Source organism: Emydura macquarii, unplaced genomic scaffold (genome assembly GCF_026122565.2).
Source record: "Emydura macquarii macquarii isolate MOO-44397 ecotype Brisbane River unplaced genomic scaffold, CSIRO-AGI_Emac_v2 contig_2321, whole genome shotgun sequence".
In the NCBI taxonomy this organism is placed as follows: domain Eukaryota; kingdom Metazoa; phylum Chordata; order Testudines; family Chelidae; genus Emydura; species Emydura macquarii.
This window is the reverse complement of record NW_027132458.1, coordinates 4,059,448-4,080,901: the sequence shown is the minus strand read 5'-3', so window position 1 is coordinate 4,080,901 and position 21,454 is coordinate 4,059,448. Positions and strand designations below refer to the sequence as shown.

Genomic DNA, 21,454 nt, shown 5'->3' with positions numbered 1-21,454 from the left:
TCTTCACCTCCAGCAAGCAAGAAGGCTCAGTACATGCCTCTGAGACCATAAATAAATAAAATAAATAAATGTAGCCACAGTAATTAGAATTAATTGCCTGCTGGCTGGACTATTGCAACTTTTTCTGCCTTAGTCTAGATAAGAAGCTTAAAGAAGCTGCGACTATGCACAACACAGCTGCCTGTCTACTAAATGTACCACACCAGTGCTCCACAACATGTACTAGCTCTCCTTGGACTACTGAATACAATGCCAGGTTTTGGTACTAATTTACAAAGCCGGAAGGTGGATGGCCCTCATTTCTTGCACTATCTCATTCAGAAAACCTTTCATAGCAGTTGTGACCATCATATGTATTAGAACCCAAATATAGACTTGAAACAGAAGAAAGGATCTTCTCAGCAGCAAACTCAAGACCTTTAAAAAGAGCATTTTTCAAAAGCCAGAAGGAAGGCAAATCAGGAAGCAGCTAAAAACAAAAGAAAAAAACAGCCTGTTATTGAATTGAGAATGGAGAGAATTAAAACCACACTCAGAATCAGGAATCTTGATTGTTTAGAAAGGGCAAAGAACTAAACTTGACTCCCTTTCTCCCCAGCCTGCAACAGCTGACACTGTATTTTAAACCTTCTTGAGTGCTAAGGTGTTGTGATTATAGGGTGATTTTTAGAATCTTAAATAAGAAGATGATCTGAAAATGAAAAAGGAGAAAATGGTCTCTGACTAATGTGTGAATAAGCAATATTTATGGATAAGCATAATAATCATGATTAATCAAAACAGATTGAAACGGTCATATATGAAATAATGGGACATAAAACCTTTTTATATATGGTGAAAATTTACTGCAACTTCAAGATATTCACTGTAGCTAATGTCCATAGGTAAATAGTCCTAGCAAGCTGAATGAGGAAGCATGTCCTTCCCATTTTCATTTATTTATATTACAGTACCATCTATATGTCTCAGCCAGGATCAGACTCCTGTTTTGCTAGGTGCTGTACATAAGTATAAGAGACAGTTGCTGCCTCTGAGAGTTTACAATCTTCATAAGACAAAGTGGGATTAAAAAAAGTATTTATCCCTTTTTATAGATGGGGAACTGAGGCATATAGGGCCATAAACTCTCAAAGAAAGTCTCTGGGAATTTGAATCCAGATTCCTTAACTCTAGTGCTTTAGCCATAAGATCATCTTTCCTCTGACATACTATTGTGAAAGGACACATGCTCCCATTCTGGATTACCTGGATAAGGGCCTCCGGGGCTGTTGTTACATTAGCCTTTTTGGGGAGGAAAATCTCCACTATTACACTACCACTGCTGTAGTCTTTCAATGGTAGCCACCAGGGAAGTGCTACCATAGAAAGGTGATGATTTTTTGTCTCCATATCATCTTTGTGCAGTGAAATTTGGCAGATAATCCTTAGGAAGATTTTGATGTTTCCCATTAAAAATTAATTGTAATTTAATTTTGGCCAAATTAGTAGGGCTTGGAAGTCACAGTGCATGTGCAGTCACTCCAACAATGCAATCTTTTTCATAACCATTCCTAAAGAGAAGAATCACAAGAATGATTTGTGGTCTGGAAAACATGTCATACAGTGAGAAATTTAAGGAGCTCAGTCTATTTAGCTTATCAAAGACATAGTTAAGAGATGATTTGATCACAGTCTAGAAGTATCTACAGGGACAAGATTCCAGGGGCTTTTAATCTAGTCTGCAAAGGCACAACATCATCCAGCAAGCTGGAAATTGGAGCTAGATAAACACAAACTGAAAGATAAAGTGCAAAATGTTAACAGTAAGATAATGAACCATTGGAACAGTTTACCAAGTAATGTGGTGGACTTTCTCACTTCAGGTTTTAAAATCAAGATTGGATGTCTTTCTATAAGATATAGTCTGTTAGTTCAATCACAAATTAGTGGGTTTAAAACAAAAATTACTGGGTGAAATTCTATGACATAGGCAATGTAGAAGGTAAGGTCAGATGGTCATGGTCCCTCCTGGGCTTAATTTATGTATCTAAGGGAGAAAAGACCACATGGGAATGTGTTTTTGTCATGTGTACATAAATATAAGGCTGAGTAGTTAAAGTAGTTGCTACTCACAGTGAATGAAATAGGGCTGTATGTTTTTAACTGACTTCTGTTCACTTTAGCTTTTCAGGTTTTTTTGTGATACATTTCTTCGAAAGCTTGGTTTAAACATGCTGTAAAGCCATTTCAGGCTAAAATTTTTTTAATGCAATTTAGTTAGCCAGCATGATGGATCTAACCATTTTAAAATAGCTTCTAAAACTATATTTGAAATTAGGCAGTAACTTTAGTGGAGTTATAATGGCATAACTGGGTTGAATGGAAAAGACCCTTTCCATAAATATTTTGTTCTTTTTAATCTTTATAAAAAACTTTTGACTGCTTTGTTCTTTTAATTCTCAAAATAAGCCACAAATTTGTTTTACAATGTCTAGCTCAACCATTTTTGACATACACATTTAGGGTGAAATGATGGTCCTATTAAAATCAGAGACAAAACTCCTATTGACTTCAATAAAGCCAGGATTTCACACGAAGTTGCTGCAAACTTGTTATATTTCCCTCTGTTTTGCACAAAAGGTTATTGCTATCTCAGCACTTTTCAGGGAAAATTTAGCTATTTCTGTTTGATTTTTTTTTTTTTTTTGTAGCCTGTGACTACTGAGTGAAAATCAGTGCAATAGATAGAGCAGGTTATTTTATGCTTTATCATGTTTGTATTGTATTGTGTTCTGCGTATGTGTAGAGCCTAGCACATTGGGGTCCTAGTCTCTGACTAGGGCTTCTAAATGCTACGGTAATACAAATAATAATTGTGAAGTCAGTATTGTCCAGCTAACTTTAAAATGGTTATTCTGAATACTGAAGAGAAAATGTTGTTACAAATGTAAAGTGTTTTCTTTTAAATCAGGAGTGTAAAATACATTCTGTGAAGAGAGCTGAATTACATTTTTTTTAAATTATGACCTGTGGGCTGAGGCCATATAAACTGTCCTCTCACCACAGCAGTCAGTCGTGTCAGTGGTAAGTTTTCATAATGATCAAGGATAAAATATGACCCTTATGTGGTAACTAAATTTTAATAAAGTTGCTGTCCATAATCACACAATGCATAAAGATGTTGCTGATCATGTTCAGGGCCACTGCTCTTTCTGTCTTTGTTTTGTGATCGGTGTACAACTTCAGTAAGTGCACATGCAAATTAGTCATAAAAATGGGATAGGAAAGGGTTGGATACCAGGTAATTTTCAAATTAAAATTACCAAAAGAAAATCAAAATCAATAATTGTAAGAAACAATAATTAGTTAGATGGAATTATTAATTGCTTCTCATACAACTAGTTCAGGAAAACCAGTCACAAGAAACTGATTGATTATGGATTTTAATAAGACTGCACTTGGGAGTAACCACATAAAATATACCAAGGATTCTTTCCTATACATTAAAGGATGCTTCAAAATAAACAATTCAACTTGACTTTGAAATAAAGGTTTAAGTAAATAAAAGGTATAAAACAAACCAATAAACCATTAAATTAACAAAGATGATGCAAATGACACACACCAAGCGAAAAGAAAGGTAAATAAAATGAGTGATACAATGTAGTAACTCTTAAAGCAAACTCTTAACTAAACATGAAATTGTTAAATATAAATAGCTAACTGTTGAATGGACTAGTATTATAAAACTGAGTATAAAATTCAAAAAGCTATGAGCATCAAGCACAATGATATTTACTTGATTAGTTGGGCTACTAACAGAATTAACACTTTGTTTACCCAAATAAAGATTAACTAGTAATTAAGAATTATGAAGATAATTCATCAGCTAAACTTAAAGAAATATTATCATATGATGAAATATAAATTCATTGAAGGAACTAGATTACAGCAACTAAAATTCAATTAGATATCAAAACTTTTGATCTAAAGAACAAATTAGGATGAAACTAAATAGGTTGGGTAGGGCAATATAATTGAAAATAAAGTCAACTTAAACAAAAACTGGGAAAACTATTACTCCTTTTTTTTTTTTTTTTTAATGTTCTGAGGGCTAAGCATGATTCTTGAGGCAAATTCACAGTGATTTGATCACTACAGCTCGAAATTAAGCAATGTATAGATATACATGTCTAGCTGGAAGTGGCCACACTAACACACAACAGAAGCTGGGATACAAGAATCACCCAAAGTGGTGATTATACAACAGTGCAGAACTGATAGAATTAGGTCAGATTTGGTGGAGTTGGGGAATGATGAAAGATGGTAACAAAATTTAAGCAAGTAGTGTATAAGATTGCAGTCTGAATTCTAGGCAAGGTGAATAGTTAAGAAAACTTGAGACAACGTGGGTGAGGCAATATCTGTTGGTAAAAGAGACAAGCTTTCAAGTTGCATGGAGCTCTTCAGATATACCTAATATGTAGCTTGAAATAATACTGATTACTGAAATAAGAATCTGAACTACAAAGGAGTTCAGGATTCTAGAAATGCAGGAATTTTCCTCTCCAAGGCCAAATTCTGGCTTCCTTCAAAGCACAGAAATTCCCTATGGCATCTTAGTGGTAAATACTGGCTTTTATATATTCTTACACTACTTTGCTTTTATTCATCCTTCCTTTTGTTTTCTGGGAAGTCTTCTTATGTGGTGACTATTTCTTCTTGGTATTTTTTTTTTAATGGAAAGCATTTTTCTTAAGGCTATATCTACACTACAAAATTCAGTCGACGCAAGTTATGTCAGCGTACAGCTATCGACTTTTGTATATTGATCAGGCATGTACAGACTTGAGTGCTTTCATCAATACCGCTTATACTTGCCTCAAGTGGTTGTGTCAACATAAAATGTGGTGCACCACATGTAGGTAACCCACTATGCCCCACATTGCTATCTGGCTCAATGCCTTGTGGGACGTTTTCACCATGGTTTGTGGGAAGTGAGTATTTGCCCATGGATTTCTGAGAGCTAGGGATCAAGTTCCTACGATGCCACTTTCTCCATCCCATAATGTTTTCTTGATCTTGTAATTTTCGCACCATTTTTTAAAACTCCCACAGTCCCACACACCATTTTTCTTTCTCTGTCTCTGACAGAAGCCTGAACCCAGTACAGCTCAGTGCAGTTATTATGAGCATTATGTGTCCTGTATTAGTGTTGCTTCTGTATTTGCAGAACTAAAGGAGTACTACTACAACTGGGAGTATGATGAGGAAGATGCAGAGATGTTCAAGCACAATAACTGGATGCTGATGGGTGCAGTAGGGGACGGGGTGTTTTTTTTAAAGAGAGAGAAAAGAGCAAGCTAGGTTTCCGCTAGCGTTTATGGAGCAGCTCGTGGTGGACTGCTGCTTCTGGGCTTGAGAAATTAGCGCTGATTGGTGTGATTGCATCATAATGCAGATTTGAGAAGACAAGGGGTAGCTGCACAATTTTCAGATGAAAAAGCCCATTTTCTGGATCTATGTACTAAGTTCACATCAGTCCTTCAGCTCAAGGATACCAAAATGAACTGTGTAGACAGTGGAGAAATGAGTGACAATCATGCTCTGGAAGCTTGTAACACCGGATTGCTATTGGTCAGTGGGGAGTCAGTTTGGAGTTGGAAAATCCACAGTGGGTGCCTTTGTCATCCAAGCATGTAGGGCCATTAAGTGTCTTCTGCTACACAGGGCTGTGACTCTTGGTAATGTGCAGGGAATAGTGGATATATTGGCAGAATTCAGATTCCCAAATGATGATGGAGCAATAGATGGTGCACACATCCCTATTTTGGCACCAGCCTGCCTTGTTATTGAGTACATCAACAGAAAGGGATATTTTTCCATGGTTATGTAAGCACTAGTGGTTCTCCAGGGACACTGATATTAACATGAGCTGGTTAGGGAGGGGCGTGATGATGAAGAATATAGGACTTTTAAAAAATCTGCATGAAGGAATATTCTTCCCCAACTGTCATATTACCTTTTGCAATGCTGAAATGCCAATAGTGGCTCTGGGAGATCCAGCCTATTCCTTGCTCCCCTGGCTCATGAAGCCATACTCTGGCCACCTTGACAGTACCAAAGAAAGATTCAACTATTGGCTCAGACGGTGCAAAAGGGCTGTGCTTTTGGTGGATTGAAAGATCGCTGGCATGGTTTACTCAGCCTGGCTGAGATCCAGTCTAGTATCAGCCATCTGATTTATTGGAGTAGAAAAGGGTATTTTCTTTATCAAGCTTTTGTCATAGGAGCTGGCAGCTTGTTGGCATCTACTGTTTGTTTCCCCTTCATTCCTGCTGAAACTAGTTATGATTGGCTCTTTAGCTGCTGGGACTCTGCCTTGACCCCCTTTCTCCATCACTTTGCTGATACGAAGCTCCTGGGGGAGAAGAGGGGAGGGATTCTTTTCACTACACCAATCTGGGAGTTTGTCACCAGCAGCTGCCTGGCATTGCTGCAGCTTCTCTTAGGCTCTATTATCAATACGCCTCTTCCAGAGCATGGAGTATATTAGAAAATTCTAACAGTCTCATGAATACCAAAACTTGTTCTAATACTTAACTATAAAATTTGAGCAAAACATAGATTAGGGATAAATCCTTGTGGGCCATTGAAATGTGCAAAAATGCAACGGAAAAAGTGTTACCTACATTTAAAAGGGACATATAAGGGTCAGCTTAAAAATCATGCTTCAACCTAATTTTTTTTACTTAATGTTACGTGTAACAGTGACTTTTAACTGAGTAGGGAAGACTTTATTCCCTATTTTTATATGTTGTTCACTTTGTACATTTGATAGCACACTGTGTATAGTCAGTTTCTCTTGTTTGTATTATTTTTTCCACACATCAACAGGAGCATTTAAAAAAAGAGAGACAGGGAACTATTGCTCATAAAAACACAAAATTGGCAAGGGATTCAGGGGTTGGTGAAATACCTGGAACTATATTTAACACTTTTTTTTAAGATGATGTGATTTGCAGTAGGCAATGTCCTTTTATTGGTTTCCCATTCCACTAGAAAAATCAGAGGATTTCCAGTTCATGTGATATTCCAGTTCTTTCAGCTTAGAGCCATGCAGATAAATGTGTATTCTTAGAAATAACATCAGTCGCATAGCCAAATATAAGATATGAAAAATATCGCAGCCATATAATGAATTGTCTGAGGTACAGTAGAACTTCAAGTTATGAACACCTCAGGAATGGAAGTTTGTTTGTAACTCTGAGCAAAATGTTATGTTTGTTCTTTCAAAAGTTTACAACTAAACATTAACTTACTATAGCACTGAAACGCTACAATGCAGAAGAAAAATGCTGCTTCCCCTTTATTTTTTTTAGTAATTTTTGTTTAACGCAGTACTTTATTGTATTTGCCTTCCTCCCCTCTCTTCCCCCCCCCTTTGCGACTGCCTGATTGTGTACTTCTGGTTCCAAATGAGGTGTGTGGTTGACTGGTCAGTTCATAACTCTGGTGTTCGTAACTCTGAGGTTCTACTGTGCAATTAATTACCTATTTTCAGTTCCTAATAAGTAATTAACAGTACATTAAATGGTTAAAATATGGCTGGGATTTTTAGTGGTGATAAACCTAGCATACAGTAAGTGGCTTAATTATTTTAAAAATTTAAGAATTATTTTTTTCATCTTATTATCCAACAATGTAAGAAATTTGAGCTTGATTTCTGCTCTTAAGCCTCTAGCTTCCTGAAGATTAATACATCATTTATTGATCCTTCTGGCTAAATCAGAAGTGGTATTAAGTGTCTGAAAAAGACCCCTTCCTCATCTGGAATCATGTGGGCTACAATGAATGTATTGTCTATAAGGGTGAAGAATGAAGTAAAGAAAATGGGGATTTAATTTAGGGTTCCAGGAGGGACACTCATTTTGTGCCTTTTCTTCCAAGAATTGTGTATTTTTTCAATAATAATTGTTGACTTTGGTAATTGCCCCGTAGTTGTTAAGTTTGTTTTTATAAATCCTTCCAAATGAGATTTGAGCTTTGGCCTATGGTATGCATTTGTTGTAAAGTCTTTGAAGTGTGTTTGTTACTACTCATATTTTAACTCAAAACATTTCTAACTTGAGCCCCTGGTTCTGCAAACACATATGTACTCAACATTATGCATGTGAACAATCTTACTGAAGTCAATAGAACTATTCATGTGTGTAAAATTAAACTCTTAATTAGTGTTTGTATGCTGAGGGCCTTGATCAACACTTTATCTCAGTTGTAACTCTTTTGTCTGGCAGTGGTTTCTTTAAAATTCCGATATGTATTCATTTTTGTGGCTTTGTTCTGATCCTTACAACTGCTGCTTGCTGTCAAATTGGGGTTGTTTTTTTTTTGAATACGTACAAGCTGTTCATTAGAATCATGATCTGTTTTTGTGAAGAAATGATTTAATCAGGTATTCAAACACATTTTACAAAATTAAGTGGTTAAAAAACTAACATTTTTTTACTTTCCATTAACTTATAGGCAGAAGCAAGGCTTGCAGCCAAACGGGCTGCCCGAGCAGAAGCAAGAGATATACGTATGAGAGAATTGGAGCGACAACAGAAAGAGGTAGTAGAGCTTTTGCTATGCTTTATTTCTTGTTACTTAATGAATTGCCTTGTATTATGTTTAAGAAAAGTTTTGTTTTTCAGAATAGTACAACCATATGACAGCATTTCCTGCATAGTGCAGCCATTATTATAGCTTTTTCCAATGTAGTGTAGGAATTCAAATGAGTAACCTGCTCCATTCTTATCCTCTGCACATGCATGGATAGCACTGCATCCATGTGGTCATATTAAAATGTTAATTTTAAACTTAATTAATATCAAAGAAACTAAAGCCAAATGGGGATCAGCTATTTAAATATGACTAACACTTTTTTGCTTACCATATGACTACAAAAATGCCTTTTTAAACTTACGTCTTTTCTAATTTGGCATGGGACTCCCATTGTTGAAATGTTTTTGTAATAAACAGCAGTTTTGTATAATATAACTTTAACAAATGCAATAAATTAATTGCTTAAAAACAAAAGTGCCCAAAGACATACTGACCTAAATGTTTCCTTTTGGAAATGGGCTGTGGTTCTTTTAACTTTGTATTTTATTTTCAGTAAGCTGTACATAGCACAACAGCAACCTGCAAAAGCCAGTGCCCATATAACTAATTCAGAATATACAAGCATGCTATTTTAACTCTTTCATTAAATGAACATCTTCAACTTGAAATCCAGACAATTTAAAAAAATGAGTTAAAAATAATTTAAAATACTAAACCTACCCCTGAGTCAGCTGACAATTTATATTGTTTTACAAGGACATTTTCTTGTATTTAAGATACTTTCTTTCTTTACTGTTGTTGTGGAAAACCCACCATGTTAGCAGGGGTATTTGAGTGACTGCACCCAAAATGCTGTCAAATGTACAAAGTAAACAAACTGATATAGTAGAGCGAGAATATTTTTTCTCTAATCTTTTAATATTCCTAGTTGTTACTTGTACAATAAATCACAATTCTGTCTGATTTTTTTTTTCAAGTGGGAGGTGTTCTATTAAACATGGAAAGAACAAAATCTGCAACCATGGTACACATCTGAGTGATCTATAAAAGAGCATTTGAACATAAGATTAAACAGTTAATTGAAACGTTTTTTTTAACAGGACTCCCTGTTCTGGATAAAAAAAATAAAAAACATTAATGGATGTCATGGGAACATTAATTAAAACTGATACATAGACCATGGTGAAATGTATATAGAAAACTGCCTTTTCTCTTAACATACTTGTTGGGATTGTGTGCATCTTGGCACCAATGAAGTGAGTGCTTTGAGCAGGGGGTTGGACTAGATGACCTCCTGAGGTCCCTTCCAACTCTATAATTCTATGAGTTTGAGTTTTCCATTTGAGTGCAGTGAAATCAGGATATCATTCCTCTCTGTCTGTCTGTTAAACAATAAACACACTAGTCGGTTCTGTAGGCTATTCTGATATTTTGTCATTTATAATAATAAAAATGATGTTCACGTGAAATATGATTGAATTAAAAGCTGGCAAAACCTCTTAAGTTCTTCCATAGGGTTGTGAGAATTTGCCAATTTGGTATGATGGTATGGAGTGAATTAGAAATCAAGGCAGAATTTTTAAATTAACTTTTTTTTTTTGTATTTGGCTTTAATTATTCTAATTGCGTTCTGTAAGATCTCATATTTTATAGAAAATTACATTCAACCGTGAATTTTAAATGGTACAAAATACTGTAATCTAATCTGTCTGATGCCTGTTCTGTATTATAATTTTTCTTTTTAAACATTTTGTAGCTTTCTCATCACTCATACGATAGAAAATGGGGGCATATCCAAAAGTGGATGGTAGGCCAGGACTGCCTGTTATGCATGTTGTTTGCAGAGCTAACATAGGTTTAGAGGGCATAATTTACTAATGGTTTGCAAAGTGTGCAACTTCAACACATTTTATGATTGATAGAAAAAAATCATTACATAAGGTCACATATAGGACTCTGTACAGAGGCAAAACTTGAAAGAGTGCAATTTTCTCTTTCACAGTGAGTTTGTTCAAAGTTTATACAACTGCATTCAGAATGTAATTAAAATAGTTCTATCTTGACAGGCTTATTTTTTAAACTGTAAATATTTCTACATTAATATATTTCCACATCTTTTTTTTCCTCTTTGCAGAGATGCCTTATTCTGCATTCTTTATTCTTTGATTAGACTGGCACATATTGTCTTCCACAGATGATCCAGGCTGTCTTTCAGTGGCTGATACTTTTTTTTTTTTTTTTTTTTTAAAGCCTCTTAAAATTGATATACTGCAGTTGCCAACTTTTCTTTCCCTCTTTAAAAATAAGGGAGGGTGGGAGTGGAGGCACCTTACTCTTGCATTCTGCACTCCAAACTTCCAGTTGATTTCATTGGCAGTTTGGGGTGAAACAGAATGCAGGATTGGTCCTTCTACATGAGAAGGCATGAAGATAACTGAGTTGAAATCTGAGCACAGTACTCCTCAGTTGTATAATTGGAGAACCGTTTTCACAAATTTGTAGGACTGTCTTTGCTTCTCTAAAAGCAAAATTCAGATATGATGATTTGTTTTATGAAAAGTTCTTAATATGTAATAACCTGTATCAAGAAGATTAAAGTATACCAGGCTAACATATAATTTAGCAGAATGTAACTTCAAAATATGAAAAAAATATCATAATCAGGGGTATTTGCCAGCAATTCTATAGAGAAGTCTTGTGGTTTTCAGAGGGTTAAACCTTCATATTTTATGCTAACCCTGACAAATGAGCGTATAGCTAGGAGGATTTTTTTTTACACTCCAAATTGTGTTTAATCTATTTAGCAAGAAAAATTGAAACCTGTTTAGGCACTTTAACTTTCAATATATTTTGCTAGAATAAGAAAAAACTACAGAACATAAATGTCTAAAAGCATTAACACATTTAATTTTTGGATTGATTATAACCAATTAATAAAAATTGCTATGCTGTTAATGTTCAAAACTGACTTCCCCAGATGCCATATTGATTTTTTTTTTCAGTTTACAGTTTGTAACATATTTAATAACATTGAGATAATGAATGGGATGGGATGGGTTTGGGGAGGAAAAGGAAGTGACCTTTAGCAAGTCAGAAGAAATAGATTTTTAAAACTCTGATTAGTTTCTAAATGTCCAACAACTTTGCAGGCTATGGATTTACTCTGTTTGACTGTTGGCATATTGTAACCATATCATTTGGCTTATATACGTTGTAGTTCCAAAGTTGATTTACAAGTTAAATATCACACTGGACTTCATATCCTGCTGAAATCCCAATTGGATCAGTCTATCTAATTTTACATTTATCTTGTCAATCCCTCACAAACTGTTTATTTAAAATGCACTTATCCCAGGGTCCAAGTGCTTATTACTCATTGTTCAATTTATTTGTTAGTGTTTTATATATATATACACACATACACACACTCCTCCCCCCCCCCCCCCCTTAAATCAAGTGTGGTGGTGCTTTTTAACTAGAGTTGCCTAGCCCATCCAGAGGTATAGGCTACAGTTAGAGTTAGCACAGCTCACCAGCTCCTAATACAATCACTCCATGCTGCTGAAGTCTTGTTTTGCAGTGTGGCCACTCACTTGAGCTAGTCTAACTGGAGAGGATTTAACTGAAGTGTAGATAATCAGTTAACTCCGCAGTGATGATGTAGCCTTAAATGCCAACAGTGTACTTGTGCTGCCAAACCCCTTCTTTTGTCATCTCCAATCTCATGGCATGGTGAGTGTGTGTAGATTTCCATTTTTGTTCTACTGTGTGATCGCCTGTCTTGTCCTGAGACAAAGAAGGATCAGATTGCTAACTGGTTGCTGGATACCTGCTTGGTGTCCATTGCCCAGTGATACTGGACTTTCAGTGTCTTGATTTCTTTTTGTCTCTGCTCTGACAGGCATTTGAGTGGATGTCACTCTCCTTTAGGTGCTTAGCCATCTGATAGACTTTCTGGTGCTTTTTAGGCAGATCTGAATTCTACTTAATGCTTTCCTTGCTTTCAGTCATAAGCGGCCTGACATCTTTGTTAGACAAAGCATATATCCTAAACACCTACACTTTTAGAATTGATAATCATATATGGTAACTAGCAGAAGCAGTCACCAGCTTCAACAATCTGCCTGCAATAAACACTGCAGTGTTCACTATGTCCTGTGAATACCTTATGCTGACAGTGCTGAATACCTTATGGTTGCTTGCCATTTCTTGATTACATCGGCAGGATAGCCTTGTGTGATGATTTATGTAGAGGTAAACATTGCCACAGAACAGCACCAACGTATACGGGATAATGCACGCTGGAATATATTACTGCAGTGCTGAGGGAAGATGAATATTGGCCAAAAGTTGCGCAAGCATAGTTGGGGGAGTTTTCTGTATACAACAGAATAAATGTTATGAATCCTTAGGGAAGGCAACCATTTGCCAATCTTGGCTACTTCCAGGGGCAGAACACTGTTGGCCACAAAGGTTATATATCATGTATTATCCATTTTGAATGTGGGCACAAATCATTTTTAGAATCAACCATGTCATGAACTGGTTGAAAACTTGGTTAAAAGTTCTCTTTACTCTGTTAGGTGAGGTCTGATTGCTAGCACTTTATGACATTTTGAGAGTTGGAAGACTGGAGAGGGCAAGAAAAAAAAATCTCAAGGGACTTTTATTTTTTTACAAGTGGGCTGGCTCCACTCAAATGTGAAGTTTTATGCTGAATGGTTTAAAACTAAACAGACTTTCTTAAAGTGTATTTATTTTCTGTAACTAGATATTTTATGTTTAAGAGGCTTCTGGAAACTAAAACAATAGTTTTTTTCCCTCTTTTTATTTTTTGTTCCGAGTTTTCCCACAAAGATCCTTCATTTCCAGGTTATAGTAAACCCTGCCCAATCCTTCAGTTGAAGACGGTATCTTGGAATATCTCAGCAGCATACTTCTCAAAAAGTTGGGCAAGGCCAGGGGAATTAAAGAGTCAGGAGTTTCCAAATGAAAAATGTATAGCTACAGGGTATAATCACACTTTAATTGTGATTGTTATCCCCAGTAGGAAGTTATATGGTGATAGTGGGACGAGGGTATCTTTATCTGGGCTAAAGTAACTTTGAAATCAATTTTCACAATCTTGTTTTGACAAACTTCTCGAGAGTGTAATTCTTAGGGTTTTTTAGTCTTTAACTAATGAGATTCTTATACATTTATTCTAGGTATATCATATTCTTCTGTCCAACCAGCAAAAAGATTGTCCATTTTGACTTTTAGTTAAATAATACATTACTTTAACTACATTTTCTTAATATAAATAGTGTGGTAGACTATTTTGTCTTAATCAAAATAAAATGAAAGCCATGTTCATCTGACTTGAATGGGTTCACTTGTTCAGTTGATTTTCCAGACACTTACCTGGGTGGAAAATAAGAATTGCATGCTGTTCTGTTTGCTTGCTTTTATTTTTTTAATCTTATTTCATTAAATAACTTTACATTTCTTCTTTCTCAGGAAGATTCAGAGAGGGCCAGGTATTCTCACTGTTCCTATCTGGTTTGTCATCGTTCCTATCTGGTTTGTCCTAATGTATAAACTCCCCCTTTTCTTTGTTGCACTTTTCTTTAACAAACAAACGTTTCACTTTATTTTGCTTTCATTTTATTATCAGGGAGCAGGTGACGTGGTGTCTACTCGAAGTATTAGCAGTCATAGGGTTAGTACAGAAGTTGCATGTAGTATCAAAGTTCATACAAGCTATCTGTTTTAATCAATGTTAATCGGATAGTGTGTTCACGTCAACATTTAATTGTATTTTATATTAATTTGTCATGATCTTTTTTTAATAAATCTTTAAAATCTCATGGTGTTTGTACTATGAGATACCTTGTACTAAGTGTTTGTACTATAAATTTAGTTGCTTAAAATAATTAACTGGTACGAGTTTGGAAATAAGCCCCAAAACATAAGCAGTTCAGATATTGATTACATGGAATAATTTTACTTCCATTGGAAACAAACTAAAAAATCACATATTTAGTGTTAGCATATGTGCAGTACAACTTTAAATAGACTGTATTTTAAAACTTAAGTCAAGTCGTACTTTTTTTTTGGGAGAAGAACATCTGAAACTCAAGTGCTGAGAATTATAGGCTTACGTAGTCATGTATGTATATGTTATCTCTACACTGACACTTCAGGATGTGCCTGTAGCTACTAGCACACATCAGGCATGCACTGGGATCAGATACAAAGCTGCTCTTGATAATTGCTTAGTATGCTTTGTTTAGGTAGTAGTGCTTTTGAAAGAAAAGTGGATCTAAAAAGTTTCTCCTAGATCCCTCTCCTCTTCCTTCCCAAATTTTCTCTTCTTTGTGCTACTTCTCTACCTTCTCTTTTTCTCCCAGTTCCCCTTCTCTTTCTTTCTCATTCATTCTTTGTTTCTCTTCCATTTCCCTTCTTACTTTCCTTTCCTTCGCTCTCTCACCTTCTCTTCCTGTACCTAAGAGTTGCATCTCTCTCTTCTAGTTCTCTCCTCACTTCTTATTGCTCAAACCCACTTCCCTACCCTTGCATTTCTCTTTCCTCCCTTCCTATGGTAGCTTTCCCTTTCACACTTAAAAGAGAGAGATTTGTGTGGTGTCCCTATGTGCTGGTTTTGCATTCTTGTAGAAGTGGAGACATGCATTCTTAAGCTACTTCACTATTCACTTTTAGCAGCAGCCCTCTCAAAAGACTTATAAGCTACTCTCTTCACTGGCTTCAGCCCCATAGAGAACAATTATGTAATAGTGGTGAGAACATGACAGTTCGCCCACATCTACAGCTCCTATCCTTCAATCTGTTTCCCTTTCCTTGACCATCATTTTTTCCCCGTCTTATGGGGGCGACTCGGAGACAAAAGCAGGGAAAGGACAATGTTTAGAGCTGAAAATCAATTCTCCACCAGAGTGTTTTGGATCTTAAACTAAACAAGTTTTGACCTTTTTTTTTTCCCTATATCCAGTAATTCTGTGAAAATCATTAAGTGTGATTCACCTCAGTAGTAACATTAGATAAATAATTTATTTTACCATTAACATTTCTGGTTTCATCACTCCGTAAGAGAGAAGAGTTCTAGAAAAATGAAAGAAGAACATTGTAATGTCTAAATAAGAAAATATAAGGGAGTAAAATAGCCATTAGTCTGTAACTAGCCAACTTACTGCCTGGACAGAACTGAAACTTACAATGTGAGTTTACAAAGAACAGATCTTGTCAGAGAAAGTTGACATTTTTCAAGGATGACTGGAAGTTTGCTAACAAGAAAGTGGTAATTGTGTGCTCTGTGGTAGCTGGATTTTAGTCCAGCATTTGATAAAGTATTGCTGTAATATACATTGATATACCTATTTTCCCTCAGTTATAATAGATATATGTATGTACACTGTAAACTTAAATACAGAATTTTTGTACAAAATAGATTTGGCAAAATCTGATTTTTACTTTTTATAATTTCAACAGATACCTATTTTTAAACATGTTTTTCTAGTTTTATCAGTATAAATGTTCACACTTTTGTGTAAAGTTATGGCTTTTAAGCATATTTTGTATTTATTTTCTCACAGCTGCGGGAGATTATGGGAGAGGGTCAGAATATAAGAGGGTTCAAACAATAATTATTTAACGACAGTAGATGTTGAGAATCAAAAGCTAAAGCTTTCTAACTTTTAAAACTCAAATAGCCAACATCATGTCAAAATATACAAGTAAATATCCCTAAATCAAAATGTAATAAGTTCCCAAGCAGCATTTTTCTTTCTTAGCCTCTCAGTACATTTTGATTAACATTCATGGAAATATTTTTGTCTATTTGTGTGTTTATGATTAAATCAGTGTTTAGTAACGTACCGATAAAAATCTAATCCTGTCCAAGCCTAAGAATAGTCAAGCTGGTCCTCAGTTAATGCAAACAACATTTCATTTATGAGGTTAATATTCAATATGCTTTTATCTAAAGCAGACTATCTGTAACTCTTTTTGGAATACAAACTTAAATCTTAATAATTTCCTTAAAAACTAGAAGGTGACTAACTACCAAATGTCAGAAAATGAGAACAATTCTTATTCATGCTTATTTTTTATATTATGGTAGTGCCCAGTTCCATCCCTGTGTATGTCTACATAACCAATGGCAGCAAGTATCAGAACCTAGGTCTACAGCAGTGTTTCTCAACCTTTTAAATAGCAAGTACCCCCTAACTTCTGAAACTTTGAATAAGTACCCCAACACTCAATTTTCCACTCTGAGAAATACAATCTTTTTCCCCTTTACCGCTGGACGACTGTATTTCTCGTAAAGCAGGAGAGTTCTGAGTTCTGCAATGCTGTGTAGCTGTGGCAAATCACAAAACCCCCTGCTGTTTCTCCCCTCCTTCCTCCTCCCCTTCCTCCATATAGGAGCAAAGGTCAACACCAGCCAATCACTATGGCCTGATGTTCTTCTCACACAGGCGGGATCTTGTGAGGTATGAGCAGGCACTAGTGGCCCAACAGAGTGGATAGCAGCGCTCCCCATGGCCGCCCCTGGGGGTGGGTGCGGGCCTGGGGCAAATCACACTGTATGGTCCCTTCTTAAATTTGTATACTGGTAAAATCTGGGGCTGTCAGAGTTGTCAATTTCACTGCTCAGCTAGAGCAGTGAAATTGACAAGTAAACCTGCCTGTAGAGCCCTGCTCCAGGACTGGGCAAGCTGCTGGGCTCTCCGCCTAGCTCTCTGGGCACTGGGCTTTGAGCAGAGGAGGGGAGCTGCCACCTGGGCAAGTTGCAGGTGACTGCTGCCTGGCTGCCAGTCCGGGAGGTGGGCGACAGCCACCTGCTCCGAGCTGGGGTGGAGGAGGCTTCCGTGCAGGCTGGGACCCGGGGATGTGGGCAGGCGGCAGGCAGCTGCTGCCCATCTTCAAGCCAGGGTGCAGGAGGCTGTGTCTCAGCTCAGAGCCAGGGCACAGGTGGCAGCCACCCAGCTGCGAGCCCAGCTTGTAAGGCGCAGGAGGCTGCTGCCGGGCTCCCACCAGGGTGCTGGGACCGGGCGGGACACAGGTGCCTGCCTACTGGCTTGCCAAAAAGCCAGCGGCTGCCACCCAAGCCGTCGATCTCCGCCTGGCATCCCAAGAAGCCAGCGGCTGCCGCTCAGCTTCATAGGACTGGGACGGCTGCCATCTACCTCCCAGCTAGGAGGTGCGACCGGGTGGGAAGCCAGCGGCTGCTGCCTGCCTCTCAGCTGGGACTGGGCGGGAAGTGGGTGGCTGCCGCCCGGCTTCCCCAAAAGTCAGCAGCTGCCGCCCACCTTCCTTTCACTGGGTTTTTTGCTGCGTACCCCCTGCCTGTGTCTCACGTACCCCTGGGAGTACGCGTACCACAGGTTGAGAATCTATGGTCTACGGGCTTGAGCTCATGGGGCTAGGGCTACGACACTAAAAATAGCTGTGTAGGGGTTGCAGCTGGGACTTTGAGGCCTACCCTACTCCCTGGAGCCTGAGCCGCAATGTCTACACAGCTATTTTTTTCATGGTAGCTTGAGTCTGTCGACCCAAGTTTGAGACTTGCCGCCGCTCGCTGTGTAGATGTACCCAAAAAGCCCTAGTCATCAAGTCTTATAATTGTCCATGTGCCTTTCCCCAATCATAATTTTTATGTGCTACAGATTTTACTGCATACATTGATATCTGTTAAAATATGTGCACTAATAAAGCTGTGATGCATTTAATTCTATGCCATGTGCCATTTAGTTTAATTCTCCAGGGCTCCGATTCTGCAAAGCACTCATGCTAATGCTTTACTTTGTTTTTAAATCCATCCCCCTTCGGCAAAGCAATTTAAGATCATGCAGAAGTCCCACTGAGTTCAAAAGTTAAGCAGATATTTAAGGGCTTTGCTAAATTGTGCCCTAAATGAGATTAATAATGGTATATTTTACATTAAAAACCATCAAGTACGTTGGTCAATTTTATATGTCTGGTTCATGTTTAAAGTTAATATCTATAGTATGGAATAACTACCTTTTGGTATAAAATGTCAATGGGATTTTTTTATATTAAATTTCTGTAAAATTGTATTTATAGATTATAAGTGAGGTAAAGGAATTGAAGTACTTAATGAGAAAACAGAAGTATTAGATTTTAGATTAATATAAAGCTAACATATTGTGTGGATGTATAATATGTATTCAGATCTTATTTTTATGCTGTATTTTTTGTAAAGTGTATATAAATGTATACCATGCTAGTGATAAAAGGTATTAATAAATGCTCATATCCACACCAGAAATTAGAGAAACTAATTGGTAGATAAACATAGCATTAGGTTTCTTCATTTATTCCAAAAGAGAAAATAATTTACTCAAAGCAGTCACGTTATTTCTCATTCTTAAGAAATAAAACACAGTTAAAGAAAGCCAGTATGGTTAGAAATAGCAAATGAGAGAGTCATCCATAGCATTTGTTAGTGGTGACCATAGAACTTACTCTGAAGTTTATACTGTCATTCTTAGTGCATAAAATTAACTTTGACACTGCCCACTATGCATTCAGAGTACATCTTTTTATATACAGTACCTCTAAGTTGAAAGTAGTTTTTGATATTGAATGTTTACTGTTTATATATTTGCAATTCATAATCTTCTACAATTTCATTCTTAAGAGCTCATCTTTGGATATCAGTGGGTCTCATAGGAGCAGAACAAGCAACTCCAGAAGGAGAGATCTTGTGGTGTGTAACCAGGTTTTGACTTGTTCATGTAATATAACATTTTGTATGCCTACTGATCAGAAATAGTAATAAAATACTAAACACTTATTTCAGCTAGAACATATTGTTTTAATGGAAAATAGTAGTTACTGGAGTGTGTTGTTATAACTTGTATAATACAGCTTTCTTCCAACGAAAATATATTTGAAGGCTTTAAGAAATCTGTGACTTAAATTTTGTTCTGGCTCAGTAAACCAGGGTAGGAGCATTGTTGTGGGAAGAGGTGGTCTTCCAGTTCCCATCTCCTCAAATAACAGAAATGTGTTGAGATGACACAGGTTGAAAACCATTGCATTAAATTAAATGTAGATCCCCTGCTGCAGCTTCAATCTGTAGATTGCTTAAGTCATACTTTTGGGTAGGTTCTGCGTGAAGGATAACTTTTATTCTAGCTTATCTTTAATGTTTATATGCAGATTTTAATGTTTTCTGAAATTGCTGAATTGTTAAATTATGATCCCATATATGGGTTTTTTGATGGCAGCAGCACTCTTCAGTCTGATCTGTCTTCAAGTGTTGTGTTTAAAATCACACTTTAGTTAAAATGGTGCAGTTAAAAACAAAATCAGGTCTGAGTCTGGGTGGGAAGATGAATTAACAACAAAGATATTATACTTGTCAGTATTCTCTTAGCAGTATAAATGTCTTAATGAAAAAGACACCAGCTTTGGCTTCAGTTGTAGCATTAACACAGTATATAGAAAGGTTCTGAAACCAGTTTCCATTCTACTTTGAATTCTTATTAGTCAGAAAAATGACACTTAAATAACACTAACATTCTCAGCAGTTCTGCTTCCTGTGAGTACTAAAAATTCTTATCTGCTGCTTGCTTCAGGGTAAGAATACATTTTTATTTCTGATAGCATTGCAAAGCCAACATCCAATAGAAGAGGGACCTGGATGCTATTGTGGCTTATGCATCACCAACAGATTGATTACTTAAGTTATAGTTGTGAAATCTTGAATGATTTATGAGCCTGAAAGAACACACATTTACTTTCACATCCCAGGACTAATATTTAAAAAAGTATTTTCTTACCTGTAAACTGAGCAAATGTGAGTCTTATTGAGCAACAGGAAGCATGGAATCCTACGACTACAATACCATTTTTATGGAGTCATTTTCCAGAGTATTTCCACATTTTCATACAGCTATTGTAACAGAATTTGTATAAACATTTAAGGTTCTGATATTCAAGCAGTATGAAAACTGGTCATCTAGGGCTAGCTTACTGCTCTCACAAATCATCTCATTGAGGTTTGGACGTTGTTAGCAGTGTGCTAAGAAATGAAGTTCTAATTTAAAAAAAAAAAAAATCCATCTCCCCCCAAATTGCCAGTTTATATGTGATACATAATATTCCTTAGTGTGAATTTTGACTGGTGTACTCAGTAGAATCTGTGATTCTTTTAATCTTCTTAATTTTTGTTGACTTCTTTATTGATATTAACATTTAGATTTTTATTTTTTTCTAACTTGATTTCCTGTTGTTTTGTCATTTTAAAATTCTTATTGCATTACTGTTCGTTTACCATACGTCAGTGTGATGGTGTGAAGGATAGATCTACGAGACATTCACTCTCAGTACATAAATAATTTGAATGTCAGTATATGAATGAAGGCTACTTTTAAAAGACCTGATGACATTAATTTTGAATGATTGTCAGCTCTTTAGTAAGTAGGATATGATTACAAATGTAACTGTTTTGGAATGGTGCATGTATGACTACTTTTATGACAAAAAATGAAGTTATAGAATATACAATTTTAAATATAAATAACTATTTGTATGTCATTCATTGTTAAATTACTTTATTTTAAGATAATGTTATAGTTAGTAGCATTATAATTATTGTTCTGAAGAGCATGGTATTGGCATGAGGTCCTTTAAAGTTTTTTCTACTTATCTCTGCCATTTACAAATATTATAGACTCAGACTCAGGGCTTGCCATTGTGCAGCAAGGATTTGTGGCTAAGACAATGGATCTGCTGCAATCCTGATGCCTCACCACCTACCCCTCAGCTGCATTAGCACAAGCAATATGGAGGCCACTTCAGCTTTTTTTTACGCTGGAGCCAGTGGGCTCTGTTGCCA

The 21,454-nt window shown here is 36.5% G+C and overlaps 1 protein-coding gene across 16 annotated transcripts in view; it reads left to right on the top strand.

Annotated features, from left to right (window-relative positions):
* LRRFIP2 (LRR binding FLII interacting protein 2) overlaps positions 1 to 21,454 on the top strand; it is a 94,488-nt gene that overhangs the window by 14,372 nt on the left and 58,662 nt on the right. For 11 of the 16 annotated variants that reach the window (XM_067560947.1, XM_067560937.1, XM_067560933.1 and 8 more), the window contains exons 3-4: positions 8,506 to 8,592; positions 19,250 to 19,318. In XM_067560947.1, the coding sequence (XP_067417048.1) occupies positions 8,506 to 8,592; positions 19,250 to 19,318 (156 nt within the window). Of the gene's footprint in view, positions 1 to 8,505; positions 8,593 to 10,342; positions 10,394 to 14,085; positions 14,149 to 14,242; positions 14,288 to 19,249; positions 19,319 to 20,900; positions 20,943 to 21,454 lie in introns of all 16 variants that reach the window. The other 5 variants (XM_067560943.1, XM_067560942.1, XM_067560945.1 and 2 more) reach the window with 2 other exon arrangements.